Here is a 24,537-nt window from a genome sequence, read left to right as displayed (position 1 = left end):
CCGGGAGGTGGCAGGGAGGGGAGAGGGGGGTGATGCTGGCTCCGTGTGGTTAACCAGGAGCTTGTCGTTGGTTTATTTTTATATATTTATTTATTTATTTTGTGTGTGTTGTACTAGAAGAAGCAATGTCTGAGTGAGAGTTTTTTAGTATTTGGCAGAAGGGGCAGTGGGAATGTCAATTTGCCCAGGAAAGGGGGAAGAAAGATAGCTTGTTCCCCTCCTCCCATTTTATATTTTATTTTTATTTTTTCAGGGAAGGCCGTAATGGATTTCCCCTAGTGTCTGTCTCAGTATTTCTCTTAGAAAACCTTTTCCTTACCATAAACTACACAGAAACCTGTTACAAAGAGGGGAGATGCATATGGAGCTAGTAGAACTTACAGGATCAGGCTGCCGGTGCCCTCAGAACCAAGGCCCCCTTACCCGTTCCTCTGCATCCTGCCCCCTTGCAGCTACATCTTGTCAATAACAAACGAGGACGAGATCCGGGAGTACGTCGTTGACCTCCTCCAGGGGACCGAGGGGAAGAAGAGTCGGTTTGTAGAAGAACTGCTGTCCAGGTGGCGGAAATCCTCACAGCTGCCTTCTGAGCCCTTACCAGCGTATCGGAAAAAGGATGGTGAGTGGTATGGGGAGGGAGGAATTGCAAAATCAAGTGAGCTTGCCTCAGTTATTCTGTTTATAGAGAATTATTTGCCGTGAATGCCAGTGGCCGATCCTATTTGTGAAGTCAGTTTTCATTCCCCAACTGAACGCGGGGGATCAGGGACGTATTCCTCTTGCTGTCAGTTCCCGAGCCTTTCTTTGTGCTTACGGACTTTTCCAGAGACTTCAGAAGTGCCTCGGGCTGGAGACCAAGCGAAAAAGGGGAAACGCAAAGGCAGGAACAAACAGGAAACACCTGCGTATGTGGAGCCAAGCGCACATGTGGAGGAAGTAAAAACTCCCCTCGACCTGGCCAAGGTGGGTGCAGCTGGTACGTGAGCACCAGCCTTGTGGGGCGGCGCGTCCCAGTGGATGGGGAGGGGCGGCCACTCCGGTGCAGCAGCTCGATTCGAAGCTGACTGCAATCTGGACAGGCAGCGCTCATACTGTGTGCGTGTGTCTGTCTGTATGCGTCCGGGGGTCTTTCACTGCCATGGGGCAGAGAAAAGACCTGGAGAGGGCGAGAGCGGAGTTCTGAAGGTTGTGGAGTTAAAGAATCCATCACGTGGGTGAAACATTCCTCCTTGCTCAATTTAAAACTTGCCAGTCATACCAAATAAAGCTCCAATTGACAACTGACACATTTCTGGCTGCCAGGCTCCTGCTGCTGCAGAGAGGAGGCCTTGACTGCCAGGCAGAGGAACCTGAGAGCTAAGGCTGGGTTTGGTTTGGCAGTCCGGCTTGGCTGTTTCCCTCCTGAGATGCTGTTCGATTCCGTGGACAAACACTTGAAGTGTGCATAAATTCCAACAAAAGAACTTGCAGAATATGAGAATCCTGCGGTTTCCAGGCAGCACAAACCCATGCAGCAAGTGTTCATTGCCTTTCTTTTTGTTAGTTAACACATTTTGTAGCAGACTTGTTTTCCATTCAACAGAACTGTTTCTGAGGGTAAGCACATCAAACGTGGTGATCTCTGAGGTCAAATATTGTGATAGTTGCCCAGGCTGAGTTTCTGGATTTTATTTCTTCTACAGTGGGCTTTGACCCAGAGCGTTACAGCTACTTGCTGGGAACCTGAGCTCCTTCCTTAGGTGGATCCAGCTGGAGAGCTGCGCTCCTGCTCTGTATCAAATGCAGCAGATCACCGCGTCGCTGTCTGAAGCGTACGAGTGTGCTCCGTGGAAATAAGTGTGTGGAAGCGTGCTGCGTTGGACTTGCCTTGTTAGATTTGCAGTGAGATTTAGTGTCCTTTGTGCTGCAAATGTCAAGCGCGTTGCACATCCCAAAGCTGAATCCTGTGATTTATCCAGGTGCAACCCTGCCACGAAGTTGTGGAGCATCATCCAAATCCTAAAAGCCAGGGCTGCACCTGAATAAATAGCGGAACTTAGTTATGTTTTTAAACTGATGTTTTTGTAGTGGGGAAAGTGCGAGTGCTTAAAATGTTTGTAGAGGTTAAAAAAAAATAACTTTTTTTGGAACTGTGCAGTTAAAAATGGACATTGATGTGCCATTTCCTTGCAGTTATCTTTCAACTTAGTAAAAATGCTGAGAACGCTCTGTCAAGGTTTGCTAACCAAGGTTGATTTATCTGCTTATGTTTCTTCTGAGTAGTAGTGTTTGGATCTGGTAGTGGCAACAAAGCCAATTGGGCAGAGCTGGAGGAACTGGAAACGCGTTGTCTCCTTGTCTCTAAACTAGTAGCGTGGCTGAGAGCGGGGCGTGGAGGAAGCTGGTGAAAGCAGTCAGGACAAAAGGTGTCCTAATGCCACAGCTCGGCGCCCTTGTTGGGAAAAGTGACATGGGAGCTAGAGGCTGGGTCAGGGAGCGGGTTGATTCTTGAGTGTGCTGCAAGGAGGGAGGGAGTTGTTGTTCAGGGGTGAAAGAAAACAGGCGTTCTGGATCCTAGAAATCCTCTTTACTGTCACTGAGAGAGGCAAAGAGATGCTGTGCTTGAGCTGCAAGAGAAATTTCAGGTGTCATAGGTAGGACAAGTAAAGGCTGGAGAGTGCATTTATGTAGGGGTGATGCTTGCTGAAATAGGCAAGGGCAGTAAGTCCTGTTTTTTCTTCGTCATGGCTAGTGTGTAATTCTTGGTTGAAACCAGCCTCAACTAGTGTTACGAGATGGGTTTGTGCCTGGAGTCTGTTGGGCTTATTTTCAAAGCATCTGGTTTTGAGTATTGCCAGAAAAAAAACAGTAGCAGGATTGATGTGGCTTTGTTCTGTCCCTCTGGAATGATTTCTGCGCTGGATTAACTCCTCCAGACCTATTTGCTTCTCAGCTGGTACCTGCTGGAGACGTCAGGTGGGTGGGGGAATGATTTGTTTCTTTGATCAAGACGGAAAGGCTGAGGGAGAAAATAGAGAATTCCACTGTCAGGTTATTAATTCAGCCATCGTCTAAAGTATCTTACTTCATTTCTGATCAGGATTTCTCTATTTCAGCCTAATCCAAAACCCATATGCGTGGTCCCTGATTGAAACTCAGAGCAGTGAATTATAGCATCACTGATGCCAAGTCATGAACGGGAAGACTTTACATTGCAGCTAAAAACTTGAACATGCAGGGCATGGCAAACCTCTGCCCCAGTGGCTGTGCTGGGCGGAAAACACAAACAATTCTTGCTGGTGAACTGGCTGTGAGGGAAGAGGTCCCATCTGCCAACAGCAGCTCTGTTTCTGGGGACAGGCGCACACAGGACTTCACAGTTACAAAGAGGGGGTTGCTGTAATCTAAATAGCCCGTGAGAGTGTGTGTCTGGGAGTAGCTGAGCTGCTGTTTGAAGCTGTTAAATACCAGAGGGTTGATAACACCGGGCCAGAGGACAGACGGCACACCTGCCATCCAGGCCCAAGCAATTTCAGCTTTCAGAGGCAGCAAAGAGATCAAATGGGCCTGCAACGTCCTCATGTCCTTGCTTTGCTAAGAGCCCTTGGACTGTTTCTGGCGGGTCTAAGCTTGCCTTTCAGTTGTCTTGATGTGAATCTGGGGAAGTTTCATTCCATTTAGGCAGAATAATGATTATCTGAGTCTCTTCAGCCTGCTCAGGTGTCAATGCTTGTCTCTTTGCTGCTGATATTACAGTCTGAATACAGTTTGTTCCTTTTATTTTTGCTTCTCAGGCACAGGAGAACAGCACTGGAGTCGGCAGCAGCAACAATTCCTGTAAGAAAAAGGCCAAATATGTCAACCTGTATACCAAGGAAGGGCAAGACAGGCTGGCCGTCCTGATCCCCGGCCGTCACGCCTGCGAGTGCCTGGGCCAGAAGCACAAGCTCATCAACAACTGCTTGGTTTGCGGGCGCATTGTCTGTGAGCAGGAGGGCTCCGGACCCTGCTTGTTTTGTGGCTCGCTGGTTAGTAATGAGGTGTTTTGTTTTTTTATTTGCCGTGCTGGAATGCAGCGGGGTTTGCTCAGGGTTTGGAAATGGCGTGGGGCTGAATTAGCCTCTCTGCTCAGATCAAAGCTCCCTTAGCAAAGTGCTCGAAAATCTGAAGCTGTGCAGGAAAGAACCTGTACCATCTCCTTCCAGGGGAAGAAGAACCGTTGTGGTTTTAAGTCACTTTTGTGTTGGTTTTATGATGTGCGGCTTCAGAGAGCGGAGAGGTTGCCCTTATAATTTGCATCGCTTTGAAGCTTGCCTGATTTATGGCTGTCTCCTGTGCAGCAGTGCCCAAAATGCATGTGCGACTTCAGCCGCTTCCTGGGCGCAGCCATGGTAGGCTTGTAAGGGAGAGAAGACATGGCCAGGGTAACGTGCTGTTTCCTTCAGCACTTGTGCTGTGTGCGTCATTTGGGATGTCTCTTGTGTCCTGTATTGTGAGAAAGGGGGCAAGGTAGTGACTACAGGCTCAGTAAGGTTAATTTCAGCAGAGAGGAAATGTTGGTTGGATGAAGAAAACATTAGAAATCAGATTTGTTGCTCTTTTCAAAGATCTGTTTAACTCCTAGCGGTCAACCAAGAGAAAGGACCCATGAGTTAAGCATTGTTTATCTGCTCAGGGAAGCTCAGAGTGCATTTCTTGTCCTTTGAGAGACCCCGGCGGTGTGTCTGTCCACAGAACCAATTAAAGGCAGGCTGTACAGATTTCAGGGATTGTTTGTAGTAAAGAGCAAGCTTTCAGGATTCTGCCCACGTAGATGATGCAGAAGGAGGAAAGGCATGGGCTACGTTGGCCACCTTAAACAGCTTTCTTTGAACAGTTGCCCCAAGCTCTGATGCTGGTCATGCATGCAATGTCCTTCCTAGCCTTCTTTGTTGTTGTTTTTTCCCCTTAGGTATGCACTAAAGAAGAGCAGGACATTCTTCAGCGGGACTCAAACAAGAGCCAGAAGCTGCTGAAGAAGCTCATGGCAGGTTAGTAGCAAGCTGTAAAGTAATAAATCCAATCCCTTGTGCAGCAGCAGGAGCCCTGCTGTGCTTCGCTCTGCTACTTGTCGGACTTGCCTTGATGTGAAGGAACGAGCGTCTGTGTCGTGGTGTATAAGGTGTTTAGATCTGTTCACCTGAGTTATAAAGAACTGCCAGCAAAATCTAAGGGAAATATTTTCTTGTGGGCTGGCACCTTAATGTTTCTCGGGGACATAAATTGCCAGGACAGGCTGTGAGCTGTGTTTGCTTCAGGCTTCACTGAGCCACTTGCCTCCATTGCTGCCTGGTGTACAAGGGTAGCGGGGATGTTGGCTCGTTGTATCCGCTCGACAGCATCTCTGGACTTCAGCGGAGGCGATAAGTGCAAGTGTCAGATGGCAGCGTGTAATGTCCTTACCTCAGAGGCCCCAAGGCTGCTTGTTAGGCATTCCTGAATCAATCATATGAACTGGATCGCTGCAGCAGTCCTTGAAAATTAGGATAAGTCCCATGTGGAATGTGTGCTGTGGAAGATGAAGTGCTGCTATCTGATTTGCTGGGTCTAGAGAGGTGTTGGTTAATATTTTCTAATGGCTTTTCTCATCTAACACTTATCTTGGGAGCTAAAAATAAGAACAGAGTAAAGGAAAGCAAAAGGAAATAATACCCAGTCTCCCAGTGAAGACCTGTGCGTTACGGGGATGTTTGTCTGAGTTTAGTTGAAATATAGCCAAGGTCACGGTGTTCTTGGTTGAAAAATAAACTTTGCTGAGGAGCTGGGGAAGTATTTACTTTGTGTCTCGGTGTCAATTTCTGAATAGAGCTGCAGGAGGTCCTGTAAGTCCTCGGGAATAATAGCTGGTCAGTCGGTCTGTTTATAATCTTCCTGTAGAGATCCTGTTGTACTTCAGGATCCCACTTTGTTACATATTTTATTGGCCTTCACTTCTGCTCTGCTGGATCTTGCTTTGTTAACGTTATCTGTGTAGGTGAAGGCTGAAATGTGGATAGCTGTTTGGCTCAGGAGTGGAAAAATGGGGATTGGTGGAGATAGGGGAATACAGGCCTTTTTGTTTCCCTGAAATAAAGGCGTTGCGCTGCGTGTTGCTTCTGTGAAATACGTTGGCTTGTTCCATTGTGGCTGTGAGGCAGACCTTCTCTCCTTTTGTTTGTTTGGTTGGGTTTTGGCTCCTTGCCAGAAATGGTAAGAAATAAGAGGTCATTGCTGGGAATATATTTCTTCCTCTAACAATAGCTGGTCTCAAAAACCTGCTGAGGTGTATTGGGGGAGGATTTCATTTGTGAGAAGCTCATACAGCAGCAGATGCAAGGCTTGCTCTGTGCGCAACTAGCGTTTGGCAGCGATCTATTGTGGCCAAGAGTCTCTTTGTAGCAGTAACAATGCTTAGGAGGTAATTTGGCCTGCGGTTGACAATGGGCAAAGTTTGCATTGACCAAATTGTTAGGGAAAGGCTAACAGAGACTCAAATGCTAAGATTTTCTCTCTAAACACTGCCTTGACATTGTCACTAGCATTTAAGTGCTTTCTCCTCTTTGGAGGAAGGAGTCTGTGAAAAGGGGCTAGAGGGAAAATCAAAACCTGGTTTAGAAAGGTGCCGATCCCAGTGCCTCTTTTTGCTCCTTGAATGGCATTTGTTTTAGGGGGCATTTCTGCAGCCAGCCTCACCAAGACCAGGCTTTAAACAACTATCCCGTCCCTGAATATTGAATTGTGATTTATTTTTTCTCTCAGGTGCTGAAAGTTCAGGGAATTTGGATGCCATAAGCAAAGACTTACTGCCTCGGCAAGAAGCTAGACTCAAAGCAGGCCTGGAGATGGCTGTGAAACACAAAGACAAGTTGTTGGAATTTGACAGGACAAGGTAAGGTACTAGCTGTGACTATAGTGAAATAAATTATCTGGCAGGCAAAGCTGCCTCTAACAGAAATGTTGTGGAGTTCCTTCCGTAATATAAAACCTGGGCAGTAGCTACCAACACCTTAACGTTGGACTTTGGTGTTCACGTTCACTGAAACAAGAGTGAGCCCCTGAAATGTGTCCTGTTTGGATGTCCTTGCTTTGTGTCCCTGACAGTCCAGCTCTCTGGAGAGAGCAGGAGGGAGCAGGTAGAAGGGAAGCTTTGGGGCAGGCAGCGCTGCATGCCTGTCCTGCTGTGCTGATCTGCCATCGCATTTGTTTCTTGCCAGTGTGCGTCGAACCCAGGTCATTGACGATGAATCGGATTATTTTGCTACGGACTCCAACCAGTGGCTCTCCAAGCAAGAAAGGGAGGCCCTCCAGAAGAGAGAGCAGGAGCTGCGGGAGCTGCGCCATGCCTCCCGGCTTGCCAAAAAAATCACTATCGACTTTGCTGGTAGACAGATCCTGGAGGAGGACAGCGGTATGGCTGAATACCACAGCAAGTGAGTGAGAACTGGCAGCACAAAGGCATGCCTCAGAGCAGGGAGGTGAAAATCATTACAGATGGTGGTCTGGCTGAATCCAGACGAGCAAGTGTAAGGAAAGCTGAACAAGCCATTCTCTTGAAGGGCACCTCTCATGCTAGGATGCCCTCCTCCATCCTTTTCTTTTCCGGGGTCTCTTTGGCTTGCAACATATCTCTTCCAGCACAGGTCTGCTGAGATGCCCACCTGTGTGAGACTTGCACAGAGCTGGCATTGTTAAAAATAAAGCTGCTCTGGAAAGAGATGTTGCAGGACTATCTCACCAGAACCAAGTAGTCACATCTTCCAACCAGGCCGAGTTTCTGTGATAGATAAGACTGGCTGTTCAAATTAAGCAAGGAAATTGTCTAGTTAGGGGAGGTGGTAAAAAAAAAAAAAAAAAAAAAAGAGAGAGAGAGAAATAAATGCCTTGGGTCAGAATTGTTTGCTCAGGGAGGAGGGAGATGTTGCCAGAGGGAAGCAGGATATTCTCATGCCTCTTGTTTGTGTTTGCAGACTGGATGAAACCATTGAAGCCATTAACTGCGGCACACTGAGCAAGCCAGCCGGGAGCCCAGAAACAAAGATGACTCCGAGTTCTGGTGTTTTAGTGAATCCCCATCTTCTTCAGCCTGCTCCTTTGGTCAGTATGGGATGAATGTTTTACACCAGAGAGCTGGCTAATCTGGGGGGAGCTGAGTTTAAGAATTGTGAATTCTAGCATGTCTGTAGTAGCTCCTCGTTCCTCCCCTGTCTCAGAGATCCTCATTAGCCATCTGAGTTGGAGATAGAGTAGGGCACTGGCAAACCTCTGTTCCCAGCCCTTGAGAGGTTTGGTTTATCTGGGTTTTAGTCTCCTGCCTCCTCTTCAGGAGTTTGGAAGAATTCCTAAGGCAGTGTCACTTTGCAGCTCTATTAATGAAGCCTTTTCTGCCAGATTTCCAGTTCTCAGTGGGCATAATCTCTAGCCTCTAATTCCAGTTCAATCATGACATGATGGGTATGTGCTAAGCATTTTGGAAATTGGATGATTACCAGTTTTGGGTGTTGTCAGCAGTGATTATGCTTTTTTGTATCTTCCTATGAATACTTTGAGACACCAGCATGCAGTTTTTTTCTTTAAATCCATCGTTTAGCTGCAATGAATAGAAAGGAAGAGCCACGCAGTGGATTCACTACCTTGCTTTTCCTTCTGCCAAAGTATGGCGTGTAAGTGCGGCATCCTGCTTGTTAGGAAGAAAGAATGATCCCCATGAGAATATTAACGCTGTCCTTAAGGGAAGGGAAACTTCAAATAGTATTTGCACTTGATATATGTACGTTGGTACTAGAGAGGTACTAACCTTTTTCTTGTTTATTTTGAAAACTGAAGTGGGTGGACCAAACTGGTTTGCTCCCACACAGGAAAGCCATCCGGTCCATGGACGCTGGAGATGAACTTAGCTCGGAGCGGAACAGGTTGCGGATTCAGGATCGAGAGTTACAGGAGATCTCAGATGATGGCTGGTGCCTCAGCATGCACCAGCCTTGGGCGTCCTTGCTCACAAGAGGAATCAAAAGGTAAAGGGGTAGCACGAACCGTGGCTTACTCTGACCAGCTCTTGTTTCACATCTTGCAAGATGTGAAGTTCCTCGGAGGACCTTTGCAGACTCGCTTTGTACAATGGCTGTACAGAGCTGGTTTTTGCCAGCTGTTAATCCACCTAGGCTTACCTAGCACTCGAAACATTCCTTTTCTTGAGAGGAAAACAACTGTGAGGGATGTGTAAAATGGGAAGCTGTGCTTCCTTATCCAGCATACTGGTGGTTGGAGAAAACAGATTCACCAGCTTTTCATGAAAGTAGCTAAGCTGGAAGGTACAAGCTTCTTATAGAGGGTAAATTTAGAGAGAGGCTGAGGTTTCTGCAGTATAGTCAGGGCATACCTTTCTGTGACTTGAAAGGTAAATAAGATGAAAATGTTCTTTTGGTCTTTTTGTCCATCATAAATAAGCTGATAGTGGCACCGGCTTTTGTTATAGACAACAATCAAAAAACAAACACCCCACATCTTGCCATCACCTTTCCCCTCTGGCCTAGGAATCGGATTCCAACGAGAAGCTCCTTCAACCTGGGGCGTCTCTGGCATGTTAACTCGCCTTTCCTGCCATTAATGTAGAACAAGGATTCTTCTTTAGTCTTTATTCTCCTTTCCTTCAAAGAATGTTTCATGTTAGAGAGCAAAGCTTTTTCACTTCCCCAGCTAAAGATGCCAAAAATCTTAGCTGCATCGAGGTGGGCTGGGGATGCTGTCAGCTGCTCTGATACAGCCGCAGCATTGATGTCGAGTGCCCATGCTGGGATCCCTGAGAGCCGCCGCTAACGACTGCTTCATACGGATGTGTGGTCCTTTATTAGTCCCTAGACTGCATGCTCACTGTGCGTAACTTTTGGAGCTTGAAGGCAAATTGTATGAGCAGATTGTCCTGCTCGCATCCGACATACTGTTGTATTTGCAGGGGATTGATGTCCCTTCTTGCTGTTACTCTAAAGGAATGAGGACATGCTCTGCTTGTGGCGTTATTTCTTGCCCCTCTCAGCTTTTCTCTGTAGTGCTGACGAGTTGCTTGAGGTTTATATAGTGAGGACAATGCTTAGCAACAGGAATTACATAGCGAAACTATAGGTTGAAAATCTGTCCGTGTGGGATTTCTGTTGAAATATAAGTCCTAAATTCTCCTTTGTTCTCTAGGGTGGAGGGCAGGACCTGGTACACATCTCATAGAGGGCGGTTATGGATTGCAGCTACTGCTAAAAGACCTTCCCCTCAGGAGATCTCTGAACTGGAGACCACCTACAGAATGCTGCTCCGGAAAGGTGAACTTCTCTCCTTGGATCTTTGTATTATTTGGTACATTGAGCCACGTAATGAGCAGTGTCAGAAAGCCCTCTCTGCTGAGCAGTTATTGCTACTTCACTTTTTAACCTTCTGTTCTTGAAATTCTCTTCATCCTTTCTGCATTTCATCAGCTGAATGGGTACGGAAGCAGACTTTAGCTCGTCCTTAGACTGGTCAGATACTCCAAGCACAAACACTGACAAATTGCACCTGACTTCCGTGGTAACTTATGACAGCAAAGGACTTTATTTTATTCTGGGCTCACGCAATAAGATACTGAGTGTGTGCTTGTGTGTGTGTGAAGTGGCTTGTGCTTCAGTCTGTTCACAGTGATGTTAAAGGCTTTTCATGTGTTCTGACCTTGCGGGAATCAGGATGGAAAAGCTGCAGGTTACCGTGGTGTTATTCTCTCACATGGGTAGGTGAATGCGGGTGGCTGCACTGTACACTTGTTTGTGCAGTGTTCCTGCACATCGCCCAACTTAAAGTCATGCAGCATGATTGTCTGCTCCCTCGTCAGAGCAAGGAGCTTTTCTTGCACTACGTCTTCCTTTCTCAGAAGCGAAACAGAGAAGGTTGTGTATGTCATTCTTTCTCCCAGCCCTCATCCTGTCATGGTGAGGATCCTGAGCTTCATTCTGTTCTTGACCCTTCCTCTTCATTTGCTTCGATGTGCAAGTTTACTTTGTGAAACCTCTTGCTGTGCTTGGAAGTAAATGAGTGCTTTGGTTGTGGGTCTGTGTGGATGTCTGGCTGTTGCTGTCTGTGGGCTGCTGAGTCGGATTGATCCCTTAAGATCCCCCTGAGCTATCAAACTGAGACTGGTAAAATGGAGCATCTAAGCTTGAGAGCAGGGCACGCTGATGAAAACCCCCAGCCCTGCACACGCCAGGCTCAGGATGTGTGAGGAGAGCTGTGCACACCCTTTAACTTTATCAGCACGTGTGGCTTATGACAGAGCCCTAGTGCTAGGCTGTCCTGCGTGGTGTGCTCTTTCTCCTCCAAAAATGGAAAAAAGAACTACGGAGTGTTAAAATTGCTTTGTTTTCTTGTGCTTCAGAAAGTACAAGTGCATGGAGGGAGGGAAGGGCGCCTGGGGATTGGAAGGACCCCAGCTGTGTGTGTAGGGATGTGGAGCCCTTAAAAGATGTTTCTTTTGATGCAGATATGGAATTTCCAAGCGATTATCCCTCGGGGTGCCTCCTAGGCTGTGTGGACATAACTGATTGTTTATCACAAGAGCAATTTAATGAGCAGGTAAGTACAGCAAATAGACCTTTACAAGCCTGCATTAGCAGCAAACTTTTAAAGTGGTATGACTTGCTTCTGTGAGATGCTCTAGAGAAGGCGGTGAATAAAAATCTTAAAGCGCGATGAGAGAAGACGCTGCTACCATGCGGGCCCGTGTGGCTAGCCAGCGGCTGTGCAAGGTAATGTGTTTGAGCAGCGCTGGAAGGGCGCGGTGGGCTAATAAAGACTCAGTCTCCGGCCAGCCTCTCTGGCAGCGAGACGGTTGCGTTGGAACTAGTGTCTCACGTGCTGTGACGCTCTTTTCAATAAGGACTTGTAGCTGTTTAATTAAACCAACGCTAGCTTGAGAGACCATGCTGCAGTGGCTCTTGACAGCTGTTGCTTCCCTTGCTGCACAGACAGATGTGCCCCGGAATGCTGTGGCTGTGAGGAACTGTGGAAAATGGGCATGCGTTAATGTATTTCTGGTTTTCATCCTCGTTTGGCAAATTCAGGGAGCTTACATCTCACGTGGATGTGACTTCTTCTAAAGCACCTATTGTTTCTCTTAAATAAACTTCATGGGATCCTGACAGGAAGAATGGCTCAAAGTTTTGCCTAGCCAGACTGGATAACTATACTGATCTTCCCATCTTGGGGAGGACTCTGCACTAGGAAGGGTCAAGTACCTGTCTGGCTGGTTTTGGAGGACAGCGAACCACTCCCTGAGTGCGGCCAGCAGAGACTGCAGGTATTACAGTGATTTGTCGACATCCTGAGCCCCTAGGTGCAGCGAAGGGGGGAAGCTGGAGAATACAGTGGGTCAAGACACCCGAGGGAGTCAAGGGAGGCTTAAGTGCGGCTTCTGCTGAATGAAGCAGGTGATTTGGTGACCAGGGACACAGGTACGGTTGAGGCTTCAGCAACGAGGTCTCCCCGAGATCTTGTCCCTAGCGGCAAGGTTCAAGGAGAACAGCAGCTACCCGTAGTGCAGGGGTGTTGAGTTAGGAATGTCTCAAAATCTCAGCCTGTACAGGTCTGTGGGTGCTGATGTTGCGCATCCAAAATTGCTGAGAGAGTTGGCAGATGTTTTTGAGGCCACTCATCTTTGTAAGGTTGTGGAGATCAGAAGAGGACCCCAATACCTGGAGAAAGGTGAATATTACATCCATGTTTAGAAGGGGCAAGAGGGATGATCCCGGGCACTTCAGGCCTGCCAACTTCACTTTGGTCCTTTGAAATTGCTAGAGCTCTTGTAATGGCTCCTGGAAGCCATTTTGGAGAACACGAGAGAGACTGGGAATAGCCAGTGTTGATTTACCTAGGGTAAGTCGTGCTTCATTAATCTGGCTGCCTTCTATGATCAAACGGTTAGAGCAGTGAATGTCTTCTACTCTGTATTTAGCAAGGCTTTCTGTGGGATCCCCTGCAACGTGCATGTATCCAAGATGAGCCATTATAGCCTGGGGAGGTGGACTGCCAGGGTTAAAAACTGGCTGGGCCGTTCATCTCCAAGTGTGGTGGTGGCTGGCTTGTAACCTCCCTGGAGGCAAGCTGCAGGTGGTGTTCCTCAGGTTTTTTCCCTCAAACCTCCTGTTTAATGGATTTAGCAGTGGCCTGGAGGGCAAGGTGGAGTTCTGGAACTAGCAGCATCCTGGGCTGCATCAGCAGCAGGATTACGGCCATCAGAAGTGATTATTCCCTGGTGCTCAGCATCATTTAAACCACACCTCGATTGCTGTGGTTACAAAGCAGGCTGATAAACTGAAGTGAGTCCAGTGGAGGCTTCTGAGGTGGTCAGGGGCTGGAGCACGCGCCCTGAGAGGATGGGCTGAGGAAGAAGACTTTGTAGAGACCTTCCACTGCCTACCAGGAACTTACAGAGGGACAGAGCCAGGCTCTTTTCTGATGTATGTTGCAGGAGGATGAGGGCAGAGGTTGTAAATTGGAAGATGAGGTTTCAGTGTGACTTAAGACAACATATTTCTCTGTGAGAGCAGGCCTTGCCCAGAGAGGTTGTGCAGTCTCCACCCTTGGAGGTTTCCAAGACCTGGCAGGACAAAGCCTTGAGAGACCTCGCTTGAATTCAGTGTTGACCTTGCTTTGATCAGGAGGTCCAGAGGCCTCCTGGAGTCTGAGTGTTCTGTGATGCTGTGACTTGCCTCCATAGCCCAAATCTGGAGTAACTGCTTTCCTCAGGGCGCATTTTATTAACTTACAAAGCCTGTGCTCAGTACCATGCACAGCAGGGCTGTTCTCGATACTGCATCGTGTCTGTTCATTCCGCTGCCCCTTGTACAGCTCAGGTTTGGTCTGGTGGGAGTCACCAGACACCGACACGTAGGGCTAGGTAGTGAACGAGACTGGCTTTTGAGAAAGAATAAATGGATTATTTGGGCCAGAGAAGGAGAACGCACCAGGCTGGTGGGTGCCTCCTAGCCATGAAGAGTTGGAGAGGCATCAGAGGTTGGGGGCTGTTTCTCGTGAAGTGCTTTTCTGGCCTTCCCATAACCCCTGAGGTTTTGTCAAGCAGAAGTTACGAGAGATGCCTGGAAACTACAGATAAAGAGAATATTTCTGATGAGGCTGCCTCTCTGTTCATCCAGGGGCAGTTTTCTCAGGAAGGGGGAGAGGTTAGAGTACGAGCAGCAGAGGGAGCATTGGGACTGGATTACAACAATCTGCACGTATTTGGCCTTTGTATGGGAGCAAACCTTGGCAGAGAGAAGAGGAAAGGACACTGGGGTCAGTGTAGGATTTTTCCCCCTGTATCTTGCACTATCAACCACCATTCCTCCTCTTCCTTTGTGTTTGTTCTTTAGGCATCGGTAAAATGGTAGCTACAACTTCTTAAAATCTTGAAATCGAGCTATAGGTAACTAGTCTTTAATCTTCCCACAGAGAAACCTCACAATAAATAATGTTCCCTATAAATTTCTCCCAGTTTGCTGACACAGTGTGGCTGCAGAGGTACTAGGAAAAGAGTAGCATATTCCAGGAGCGCTGTTATGAGGCCTACGGGCAACAGATTTTCTTCTCTCCTTGGTGCCACAAAGCCATGGCACATGCAGGTTTATATCTCAACAGCTTTTTGCTGCTCCTATATTGCAAAATTTTTATAATTCCTAATTTGTTGTCTTATTTGGGTGCTTTCGTAAATCTTTTTCCCAGGCTCGCTATATGCAGTGTTCCGTTCTCTAGCTTGTAAGATTGAATTCAGAGATGTGAGCATCCTTCTGAAGTTGGTTTTTGAGAAAATGTGTGTGTTTTTGGAGTAGCATGAGCAGCAAGTGCATCTGAAAGAAGCTGAGATTAATTTAATTGCAAGTGCTAGCAAGATGAAAATGTGTGGAGCGCCAACTCAGAAATCCGAGTTGGATTTCGCTGGGAGCAGGAAATCCCTGTTGATCACACTGATGATTCAGCTGAGGTTCATCAGCAAGCAGCACCGAAGCCACTTGTCAGCAGCATAATCCAGCAATTTCTTGTGTACGAAGACTCCTCCGAGCTTCTGGGGGAGCAGGAAAGGAGAATGTTGTTGTTTTTTTTCCCCCCACTTACAGCATGCAAAAACATTGCCAATTTTCTCAAGACCCGCAGTATGTTAGCGGGTAAGTGACGTGGTGCCGCAGCAGGGACCTCTCGGAGATGAAGCCACAGCAGAGCTCTTTTCAAGCGCTGTGCTTAGACTCACACCTCTCCTCTTTGCCAACTTTTATGTGAAGCTTCTGCGTTTTCCAGAAGAAACCATTTCACAAGTACAGGGCAAACCACATTTGTGGATTATACCCACCAGCTGAAGATGAAATAGTTTCCTGTCGTGCTCATTGTCTGTTGATGGTGGCCCTGCCTTTTTCTGCAGCCGCGGGAGTTTGTTTTGACTCTTATGACCATTCTTTCCCATAAGCAAAGGAGACTCTTCCTGGGCCGTCCCTCCTGTGACTGTTGTTATTTCTCTGTCCTTTTGATGTTGTCATCCACTCCCTGTTTAGTACCATCTGCAGATTTAATTTCCTTGCTGTTTGCATCCTCTGTCAGGTTGTTAATGAAGATGTTAGTGGCACCCTGCTAGTATTTTTCTATCATTATCATCGTTTAATATTTTTCACACGTGTGCTCAAAAACCAAAATCATGCAATGGTGCCTCTTTTCACAGAGCGCTGCGCTAACAGAGTCGGACCAAATCCCAGCCCCGAGAGCTTGCCTTATTATTAGGGACTGGTTGTTTATCCGCATTATTACTGGACACACACGTCTGGCCTCGTGTAACCCCTTTGGAGGGGTCTGCCCTGCAGCTCTCCCCTGTGCACAGTGTTTGAAGGCAGATTGACTTTGTTGAAGTGCTTTGCAGATCTGCAGGGCTGTGCGAAAAGTGATGACAGAACAAGATCTCGTATGCAGTAGCTGGCAGGGAGCAGAGGAAGATGTTTTCTGAGGAGAGATGTCCTTGTGATTAAAGTCAGCATCATGTCAGATGACATTGCCCTAATCCCAGTTGTGCTACTTACTGTGTGGACTAGTTAAATCAGTTCCTCTGGGTGTCTTTCCCACGTGTCAAATAAAGCACTGCTTCCCTGTCGGAGATTACATACACCTAATTTTGTAGCTCGAAGCTGTGCTCTGATCTTTGGGTAGAGGCTGCTCTCGGAGCCCAAGTTATTACCGAGTAGGAGAGTCCACCCAGGGTACTCGGGGCAGCTTGCTTTGTGCACAGGGGAGTGGAGCAAAAGCTGCTTTCTGATTCCAGCCCGCTGCTGAGGGCGGGTGGTTAGCTGGTGCCAGGAGATCCTCCGTGTGGCTCTTAAATCTCAGTATTTCCAGTGGAGCTTTAGACATCTCGCACCTCCTTGGAGTGCCTTCTGGACTCATTTCTGAACTCATTTCCTCCTATTAATGGCAGCCACCCAAAAAGCGTTGGTTCAGATCAGAATGATCCCTTTGTTACGCTTTTCGGCGCGAAAGGTGACCTGGAAACTTTTCCCCTGTCAAGATCTGAGCGTTAACGACCGCTTTTCCTTGCTGCGGGCTGACGTCACCGACACCTCGAGCAGAGCAAGGAGCTGCCTTTCTTTTCTTGCATTAGGTGTCGGTGACTTCAGCAGCGGTAACTGGGGAAACACGGGATGGTGCAGGCAGGGCTTGGCGAGAGTCTAAAGCAAGCACAGAACGATTTACGTTTATGCTGCTTTAACGTGCTCTGAAGTCCACGTTCATTTTGCTAATGACTTTGATCAGAGAGGCTGTGATTTTAACTGGAAAAAGAACATTTCCGTTGCTGCTATTTTAGTAGTTGATAGGTGTGTTTGGGCTTATTTTAAATGCAGGCACACACAGATACTGATACCTAGCGGTAGCTATAATCTTGGATTGAAATATCAGGTAATTATGTTTGACGGGTGTAAAGTGTTTATTTTTCATTCCGAGGTGATCGCTTAGTGTCCTAAATCTGCACAAGGGAACATGTCTAAGCTATTTTTGTGCCACGAGATTGCAACTATCATTTAAATAGGCTCTTTCTTACCCCCTCAGGAAATTTACATTTAATCTCTTGTCCTCCTCTTCCCTCCCCAATGAAAATAGCAGCAGAAAAATGAGACTTGGGCGACAAGTGTACAGGGCTCGATTTAATTTTTCCTATAGGAGTGAAGAAGGGAGGTAGAAATTTTCTGTATTTAGAATCCAGAAGGTGCCTTTTTAGATTATCTGCAGATAAAGGAACAATAGCAAGCTAGTAGTGTTTTCCCAAGAAATAGGTTAATGAGAGGGAGAAACGTGAATGCGTACACTGAAGTGTACTTTGGAGAACAGTATAAATATGTAGAGATTTAAGTATGACTTTTTACGAGGACCTTCTCCCTGACGTAAAGGCTTCCCAGCACGGGCTGCAAGCGAGACAAATGTTTTGTCTTGTAGTGGTCTGGCTGTCCGGCACGCGTTGGCAGGAAACACCTTTGCTCGCCCCTGCCAACGGGATGTTTGCCTTCTGGTTCCCGTGGCTTGGTTATCGCGCCTCTGCCAATGCATGATTTTTAGCAGGGTATCAGGGTTTTGAGGACTAGATCAGATTGTTACAGAAGGAGAGATATCTAGGTGGCTGTTAATGATTGCAACCGACAGAAAGGCCTTTGAACTTTACAGGTCCCTGAGTTCTCCTAAGCTGAATTTGTCTCTCACGTGGAGCCTGATGCAAGATCCAGTGGTATTAGGCATTAGCCTGGCTTGCAGGGCCCTACAGGTGACGCGTATCTTTATTCAGTTTCTCACTGTACTTCCTCAAGGCATAAAGCACCTCTGGTTCTTGGTTATAGAAGCAGAGCAGAGTAGGCATGCAGCTGGTTTGGATTATAGATGGTAAGAGACGGGGGAGTTTTTCCGCATGTGAAGTGCTTTGGTTTTCATCAGAGGCTGTTCTAATGCTCCAGCTGCCTTGCATAAGCCAGCAGGTTTACTGAGGCCACTGCTCAGTCTGTTAAGATGAAGGAGAGATTGTCACTTGATGATGATTAATTTAGGAATGCATTAACATGCCAAAGAAATCGAATGATAGAGGCTAGCTTGCCCTCTCCTCTGGTTTCATAGACCCTAGGGAAAAAAACGAAGCCAAGGCTGAAGCATATGACTTAATTAATGATGACTGTGGACTTAGCCTCTGCTACCATTTTTAACAAACTAGTCAGTGATCTGGGAATTTTTTTCTTTCAGATGTGGTCACTGATACTTGCCTTCTTCTTGCTGTTTGGTTTTTATTAATCCTGAAACCAAGGATTAGATAAAATCGACCTCAAGCCTGGCTGCTGCTCAGGTGCCCTGCGCCCTGGCTTTCCAGTTGTAGTTCCGCTGGGCTGAGCCGTGACCATGCTTTAGGTGGTGACCCTAAATGGGTGGGGAGGGCGCTGGCAGCTACAAAATACAGCCGCTGCCGTAAGCCTGCGAGGGCTCGAGGACTACGCTTGCTTCAGCTTTCATCCACATGGCATCGATTTCCTAACCCCGAGCAGACCGGCCATTCAGATGCATATCCTGGTTCTGTCACACCTTCGACCGTGAGAAGCGGCGCAGCGTTGGTGTGAGTGAATCGATAGCACAGGCAGCCTGCCGCCGGCGTCGTGCCTCCTCGGGGGGTAGCAGCAAGGGTCACGGTGGGTTGCTGAAATAAAGCAGGGCAGGGATGTGGACGCTTTATCTGCGCAGAGCTGTGTTCACCAAAGTTAGATTTTTTCAAAGTTCAAATAATCTTCCTCACCTGCTGAGCTTGGCTGTGCTGGTCTTCCATAAATCAGAGTTTCAAAGCGAGGGGTAAGGATTTTATGAAGCTGATTGAAAATGCCTGGCTGCATCTAGCAGGGTGCAGGCGCTCTGAGTGGCTTGAGCAGAAGCAGGTGCCCTGGTTTCCCCTCACTCCCCGCCCCCCCTTTTGCCTCTTTCCTCCTTATTGCCGTGGTTTCGTCTGACAGCGTGAGCAGTGGGGCTGCATTGCAGCTGAGGTTAGCCCTGCCTCCACGGTCCCTTGGCACAGGAGGATGAAATGGTTCTTTCAGCTGAGCCTATTACACTACTGAATATTTTTCCAAGTCCACCCAGTTTCCCCCGATGGTCGTCAGGCACTCTATAAATGTCTCGGGCCCTTCTTGTGCTGCTCGTAGGTTTACCACGGGCGGGTGCTCTCTCAGGCTGAGATTTGAGCCGCAAAAGGGTGTTGGTGGCTCTGGGTCCTGTGTCGCGTGCTGGCTCTGGGAGAGCAGAGGGGATGCGACGTGCCCTGCCTTTGCTGGCACCGTTGGGTTCCCCGGGTCTCCCTGAGGACCGGGGCCCTGGCAGACTGCTCAGTGCTTAAAATCGAGCGCACCAGAACGAGCTTAAATATTAAATCTACATTTCAAAGTCCTGTTATTAGTTATTACATTTTAATTGCTTCCCCTGCCCTTTGAATCAAAGTACAGCTTGTGGTGTAGAAGCACAACTCGAGCCGGGCTGGGAGGCGGAGAACACCCACCGGATGGATCAGACCGTCCGGGGGCAGGATCCTGCGGGGATCCCAGCTTGCCATCCCTGCTGCCTGCGCATCTGCTCGCGTACCAGCTAGGCGTGCGAGGGGCAGAACAGGCAACAACTGACAGGCATCGTTGTGGGAAGAAGGGGAAAGGAAGGCAGGCTAGCAAAATTCCTTGTGCATTCTCATGAAGGGAGCCTATGCCAGCACATTATCTGCCAGCAGCAGATGTAAGCTCTCAAAAACAGCAGGGAGGATGTTGACTGCAACAATGCATCAAGGCTGCGGTTTGTAACCTCAATAGTAAGGCAGTTAACTTTTTTTTTTAACAAAGACATTTTGATTGCCAAATCCATAACCATTAGCAGCTGTGGTTTTGAGCTGTTCCTTCCTCACACGTTGCAGTCTAGACCTGACAGGCTTTCAAACAAAAGTTTGGCTGCCGGCTTTTGTTTTTGTTTTTTGCCATCCTGCTTTTTTCTTTTGCCTCTTCTCTTGATTTGGATCAAACGTGGCTGAGCATCCCTTTTCTAACCCAGCCTTCCCTTCTGTCTCTCTGCGGTGGTCTTTGCCCAAGAGCTGTGTGCCGAGCTCCTCAGGTGCCTGTTCTCAAGGCTGCAGTACTGGATGTTTCTGCCTCAGGCTATAAAATCTGGCATTTCTAGAAATTTGGATCTGCTTTGGGATTTCTGTTTAGGAAAACGTTGTGTTTGTCATGGGCCGGAAGCCTGTTTGGCCTGGGCTGAGGCAGCGGGAATGGGTCCTTAAAAGATGATGGCTGAACGCTTGCTGAAAGTTGGACGTGTGATGCAAGACCCTGTTGTGAGGGAGATCAAAACTCACAGCAAAGCACTTGGTCTTCTGCGAGCACTTCCCAAAACTGGCCGCCGGGAAGAGGCCGCACGGAGCAGCAGCAAACCCGCGTCCCTTGGCTCAGGTGGTGGCTCCTGCTGCCAGTCGGAGTCGTCTTTGCTGCGCCCTCGAGCGCTTCAGCGTGCAGGCTGGTTTGCGAAGATTGGTTAGATAATCCCCAAAAGTGACCGTCCGTGTAACGAGGCGGTGGAGACGACCGCTGTCAGAACAACAGATGGGGAAAAGCTGCTTCAACGTGCCTGTCCTTGGACAAGCGACAAGGAAGGACGCTGCTGGGGCTGTCTGTCACCGAAGGTTGGACCCGCACACAGCGAGAAACGGGGGAATGTTTTTTGCTTGGTGTTAAATAACTCCTACCTGCTGATTGATCGCAGGGCTGTTGACTGAGCTTCAAGCACTGGATCCGTTTTGTCTGCAGCTGTACCTAAGCCGCTCTTTTGCAGCCCGCAGGGCAGCTGTGAGCAGGGCACTGGGTTATTGCTGATGGCGCACGAACTGGAATCGGGGAGTTTGCAGCACTGGCAGCTACGCGGCTAGATAAGTGCCCTCGTTCTCGGTTTTGAGGACTCTGTTTCTCCCGAATCCTACAGGCACAGGGACTAGCGTCCATGCCGCGAGCATTGCCATAAATGCCCCCATTTGGCCGCAGCAGCCCTGTTGCTTGCCAGGAACTACTGAGTTTCTTTTCTCTTTTTGCAAACCACTAAAGAAACATTTTCTAGCTGGATGGTGAGCAATTTCCCTCAGGAGAGGAGGAGAAAATGGCTGTTTAGTAGTTAATTACCTGTTATGTTAGTCTGACAGCTATGAAGCTTATGAGGCATGAAAGAAGAGTGGATCTGCCTTTCCCACAAATCACGAGGAGAACTGGGTGAAGGAAGTTGCGCGGAGGCCGGACGCGCTCGCAGACCTCCCCGAGCCTTCCCCCTCGCAGGCACAGCGCTCTGCTGCTCTGCTTCCTGCTCCCCTTGCTCGCGCGCGGCCCAGCGGCTTCTCGTAACTCTTGGAGCGCTCCGGGCAGAGCCCGGTGCGTGTTTCTGCCTGCTGGGGGAGGCTGATTTATTGCTGCGCGCGGGCCTGCTTACAGCAGCCCAGCTCTTTTGGAGGGACACCGTCTCTGCCAAGATTTTTTTTTTCTTTCTTGAATGTGTTTTACGGTGAGGAATAATCAAGCGCTCTTGCCAACACATCGGTTCTGCTCGCTTTTATTCTTTCCAGACAGCCTTGCTTTCCAGTGCTGCCTCTTTTATTTTGAAGCTCTTAGAGAGCAGCGGGGGAAGCGAAGGCCAGGGCTCGAGCTGGTGTCCTGGACCAGCGCTGCCTGGCAGCACCGGCTGCGTTTCCCTCACAGCGCTCCGCGGAGGCATGCCAGGAAAATGATTCACCCGTTTCCGCCGCTCACCCCGGGGAACGCCTCTGTCCCCTCGGCGCGACCTCCTTTTTGTGCTCCGCTGGGGTCACCCGAGCGGCCCCCCTGCCCCAGCGGCCGTAAGATGGAGCGAGGGCAGCCGGCCCAGCGGGACTACAGGTTCCAGAGTGCAATTCTGCGCCGCCGCGCTCCGGCGAAGCCGGGCCGCCTGCCGGGGCCTGCACGCCATGGGCTGTGCCGCCGCGCTCAGCGAGCGAGGAGAGCAGGCCGCATTGCAGAGCTCTGGGTTTGAGGTGGGGGGGGGGAACGCCGGGGCTGTTTCCACACAGTATTTTTAGCCTTCGATCTCCTGCGTGGCTCCTGTTTGTTTCCTTCGGCTTTTTGTGTCTTTATAAGACCGAAAGAGGAGCTCGAAAGGTCGCCAGCGGAGCTGCCGGGGAATGTTTTTGCTCTGCGCTTTGTGCTGCGCAGAACCTCTGCTCCGTCGCACGTGGCGCCTTTGTTCCTGCGTTGGATTCACCGGAGCAGAGCTCATCTAGTTAGCGACGGCTCTGCTCCCCTGGCACGTTTTCCTTTGGTTGCTTCAGTCCCTTGCCTTCTGTTCGAGGCGCTTGGGTTCGAGCAAATGCAGCTTTAGGGAGAGCGGTGAAGAAATAGAGGGCAGGAGGGTGCGAGCGGGCTGGCCCAAGGGCAGCGCTCTTGCGGGTTCCCAAAGAAACAGCGTCCGTGCTGCTTCGCCTGGCAGCCAGCCGCTCGCCCTGGGAGCTCTGGGAGGGACAGGCAGCAAGGGAGAAACGGGAGGAAAGCGGGGATATCGTCTGGGAGGAAAAATGTCCAGTGGGGTCTGGGCGACCCTGCATGGCACCCACATCCAGCTGGGGAAAATTAGGGGGAAAAATAGTTACTTAACAGATTGGTGGGGGAAAAACTGCAGAGAAATACGAATTTTTCTTTGAATGTCAGAGAGGATGGGTTCATTTCTGTGCTGACTCTGAGCTCCTCCTTTGCTCTTTGCTGTGGGCTGTGGAGTGGGGAGGCAAGGCAGGCCTGCTGCTATTTCTGGCCTTGACAAGCTGGTGATGGGAGATGAGGGACGGCGAAAACAAAGTGTAGGGAACATTCATTAGCAATTATCCCTGCCTGCAGCCTGATTGGGGTGGCTGTTGGGGACATCTGATAGCCACTTAATGCATGTTCAAAGCGCTGGCTCCAGAGAGAGGGCGGGCGCTGGCGAATCTGGTGGCTGGCTTTTGGAGGAGCCCAGCACGCAGCTCCCTTTTCCAGCTCGTGCTCAGATGCTCCATTTAACCTCGAGCTCTCTCTGTGTGTTAAGCTGCCTTGAGATCTGTTTTTTTGTTGTTGTTGTCTTTTTTTTTTTTTTTCCTCCCTGCTAATCTCTTCACAGCTAGGATCTTACAAACCTGTTAGCAGCAAATGGAAGCCTGAGTGGCGTGCTTGCGGAGATGGGAGTTTGCATCTGCTTGTGGCTGGGGTGAGCAAGGAGGGCGGTGGTTGCGCTGATGCAGCCGCATGCGGAGCGTACGTGGGGCTTTCGACCGCGCGGAGACGTGGGCTGGAGCAGCAGTTGGCAAACCGTGCCTGCTGTTTGCAGCCCACGGTGCCCACCGTCCTCCCAACAGCCGTGTTGCAAGCCTGCTACGAGGTGGCAGAAGGGCTGGAAGGAGACTAAATTATTTTTTACGCTGTCGTTACATAGTGCAACCCCTTTCTGTAGAGCTTTCTGGCTTATCCGCAGAACTGGAGGGTGGGTTTTTTCCCTTTTTGAGGGGCAACCTGGCCTCTGGGCTTGTGGAGAGCCTTTTTAGCCACCTTCTCCTAAATGCCGAACTGATTCCCCGGAGAGGCAATGCCAGAGCCCTGGAGTACTGGCACCTGTCTTACTTAACACGTTCAAGATTAATATGACAAGCGCATTGGAAAGGAACATCCCCCATGAAAACTCCTGGTTAGGTTGGATTCTTGACCTCTTGCAGTGAGGGAGTGCAGTTTGCCCTTTCTCTTCACCTTGGAGTTTTATTTAAAGAAAAAAAAGCTGTTGCATGCCCTCTTTACCGGGGATATGCTCTGTCTTCTTTCTCTGGCACTCTAGATTTGGCTTTTGGCCTTTTCCTACAAGTCTCACACTTGCTGAAGCGCTGATGGGTAGCAGTTGCTGTCTGTGGGCCATGGTAGTTGGAAGTAGATATTTTTTTTCCTTTGCCTCCTAAGCTTACTGCGTTGTAGGTTGTAGACTGACTCGGCTGACCTCTTGCAGCCCAAAGCAGAAGCATTGAGGGGTCAGTTGTTGGTCCAGAAAAGCTGCACACAGTTGATAAAAACAGTGGGATGGAAACCCCATTGCCTCGGGGAAATGGTTTTTGGGAGAGGGAGGAATCAGAGTATTGTTTGAGGAGGAAATTGGATGGGAAGAATTGCATAAACCTGAACAGAAGGAGAACTTTCTCAGCGTGGCCAAGGAGTGTAACCGCCATTAAAAGCCATCCAAAGCGCCAAAGGCACTTTGAGAAACAAGTTTTGTACTCATTAGGCACTTGGGCAGCTGTGGAAAATTTAACAGAGACAAATATATGTGTTCCACGTCCTGGTGCCAGTGGCTGAGATGAGAAAATAAGTCAACCAGTAGTCGCCGATAGGAGAGACATCTTCAGAGCGTGGCGGGTGGGAACTGATTTCCTAGCACTGAGCTAAGCTGCGGGGAGAGCCTGCTGTGCTGCCACAATGTCTGTCG

General features: G+C 48.9%; 1 protein-coding gene across 2 annotated transcripts in view; it reads left to right on the top strand.

Moving 5' to 3' along the window:
- TRIP4 (thyroid hormone receptor interactor 4) overlaps window positions 1-24,537 on the top strand; it is a 32,324-nt gene that overhangs the window by 480 nt on the left and 7,307 nt on the right. For both annotated transcript variants that reach the window (XM_013198901.3, XM_048081385.2), the window contains exons 2-11: window positions 453-619; window positions 827-963; window positions 3,774-4,007; window positions 4,931-5,009; window positions 6,757-6,886; window positions 7,212-7,427; window positions 7,965-8,091; window positions 8,821-9,008; window positions 10,180-10,304; window positions 11,492-11,583. In XM_013198901.3, the coding sequence (XP_013054355.3) occupies window positions 453-619; window positions 827-963; window positions 3,774-4,007; window positions 4,931-5,009; window positions 6,757-6,886; window positions 7,212-7,427; window positions 7,965-8,091; window positions 8,821-9,008; window positions 10,180-10,304; window positions 11,492-11,583 (1,495 nt within the window). The remainder of the gene's footprint in view (window positions 1-452; window positions 620-826; window positions 964-3,773; window positions 4,008-4,930; window positions 5,010-6,756; window positions 6,887-7,211; window positions 7,428-7,964; window positions 8,092-8,820; window positions 9,009-10,179; window positions 10,305-11,491; window positions 11,584-24,537) is intronic.

Source organism: Anser cygnoides, chromosome 11, assembly GCF_040182565.1.
Source record: "Anser cygnoides isolate HZ-2024a breed goose chromosome 11, Taihu_goose_T2T_genome, whole genome shotgun sequence".
In the NCBI taxonomy this organism is placed as follows: Eukaryota; Metazoa; Chordata; class Aves; order Anseriformes; family Anatidae; genus Anser; species Anser cygnoides.
The sequence above is the reverse complement of the archived record's forward strand: the minus strand, read 5'-3'. Positions and strand labels throughout refer to the sequence as shown.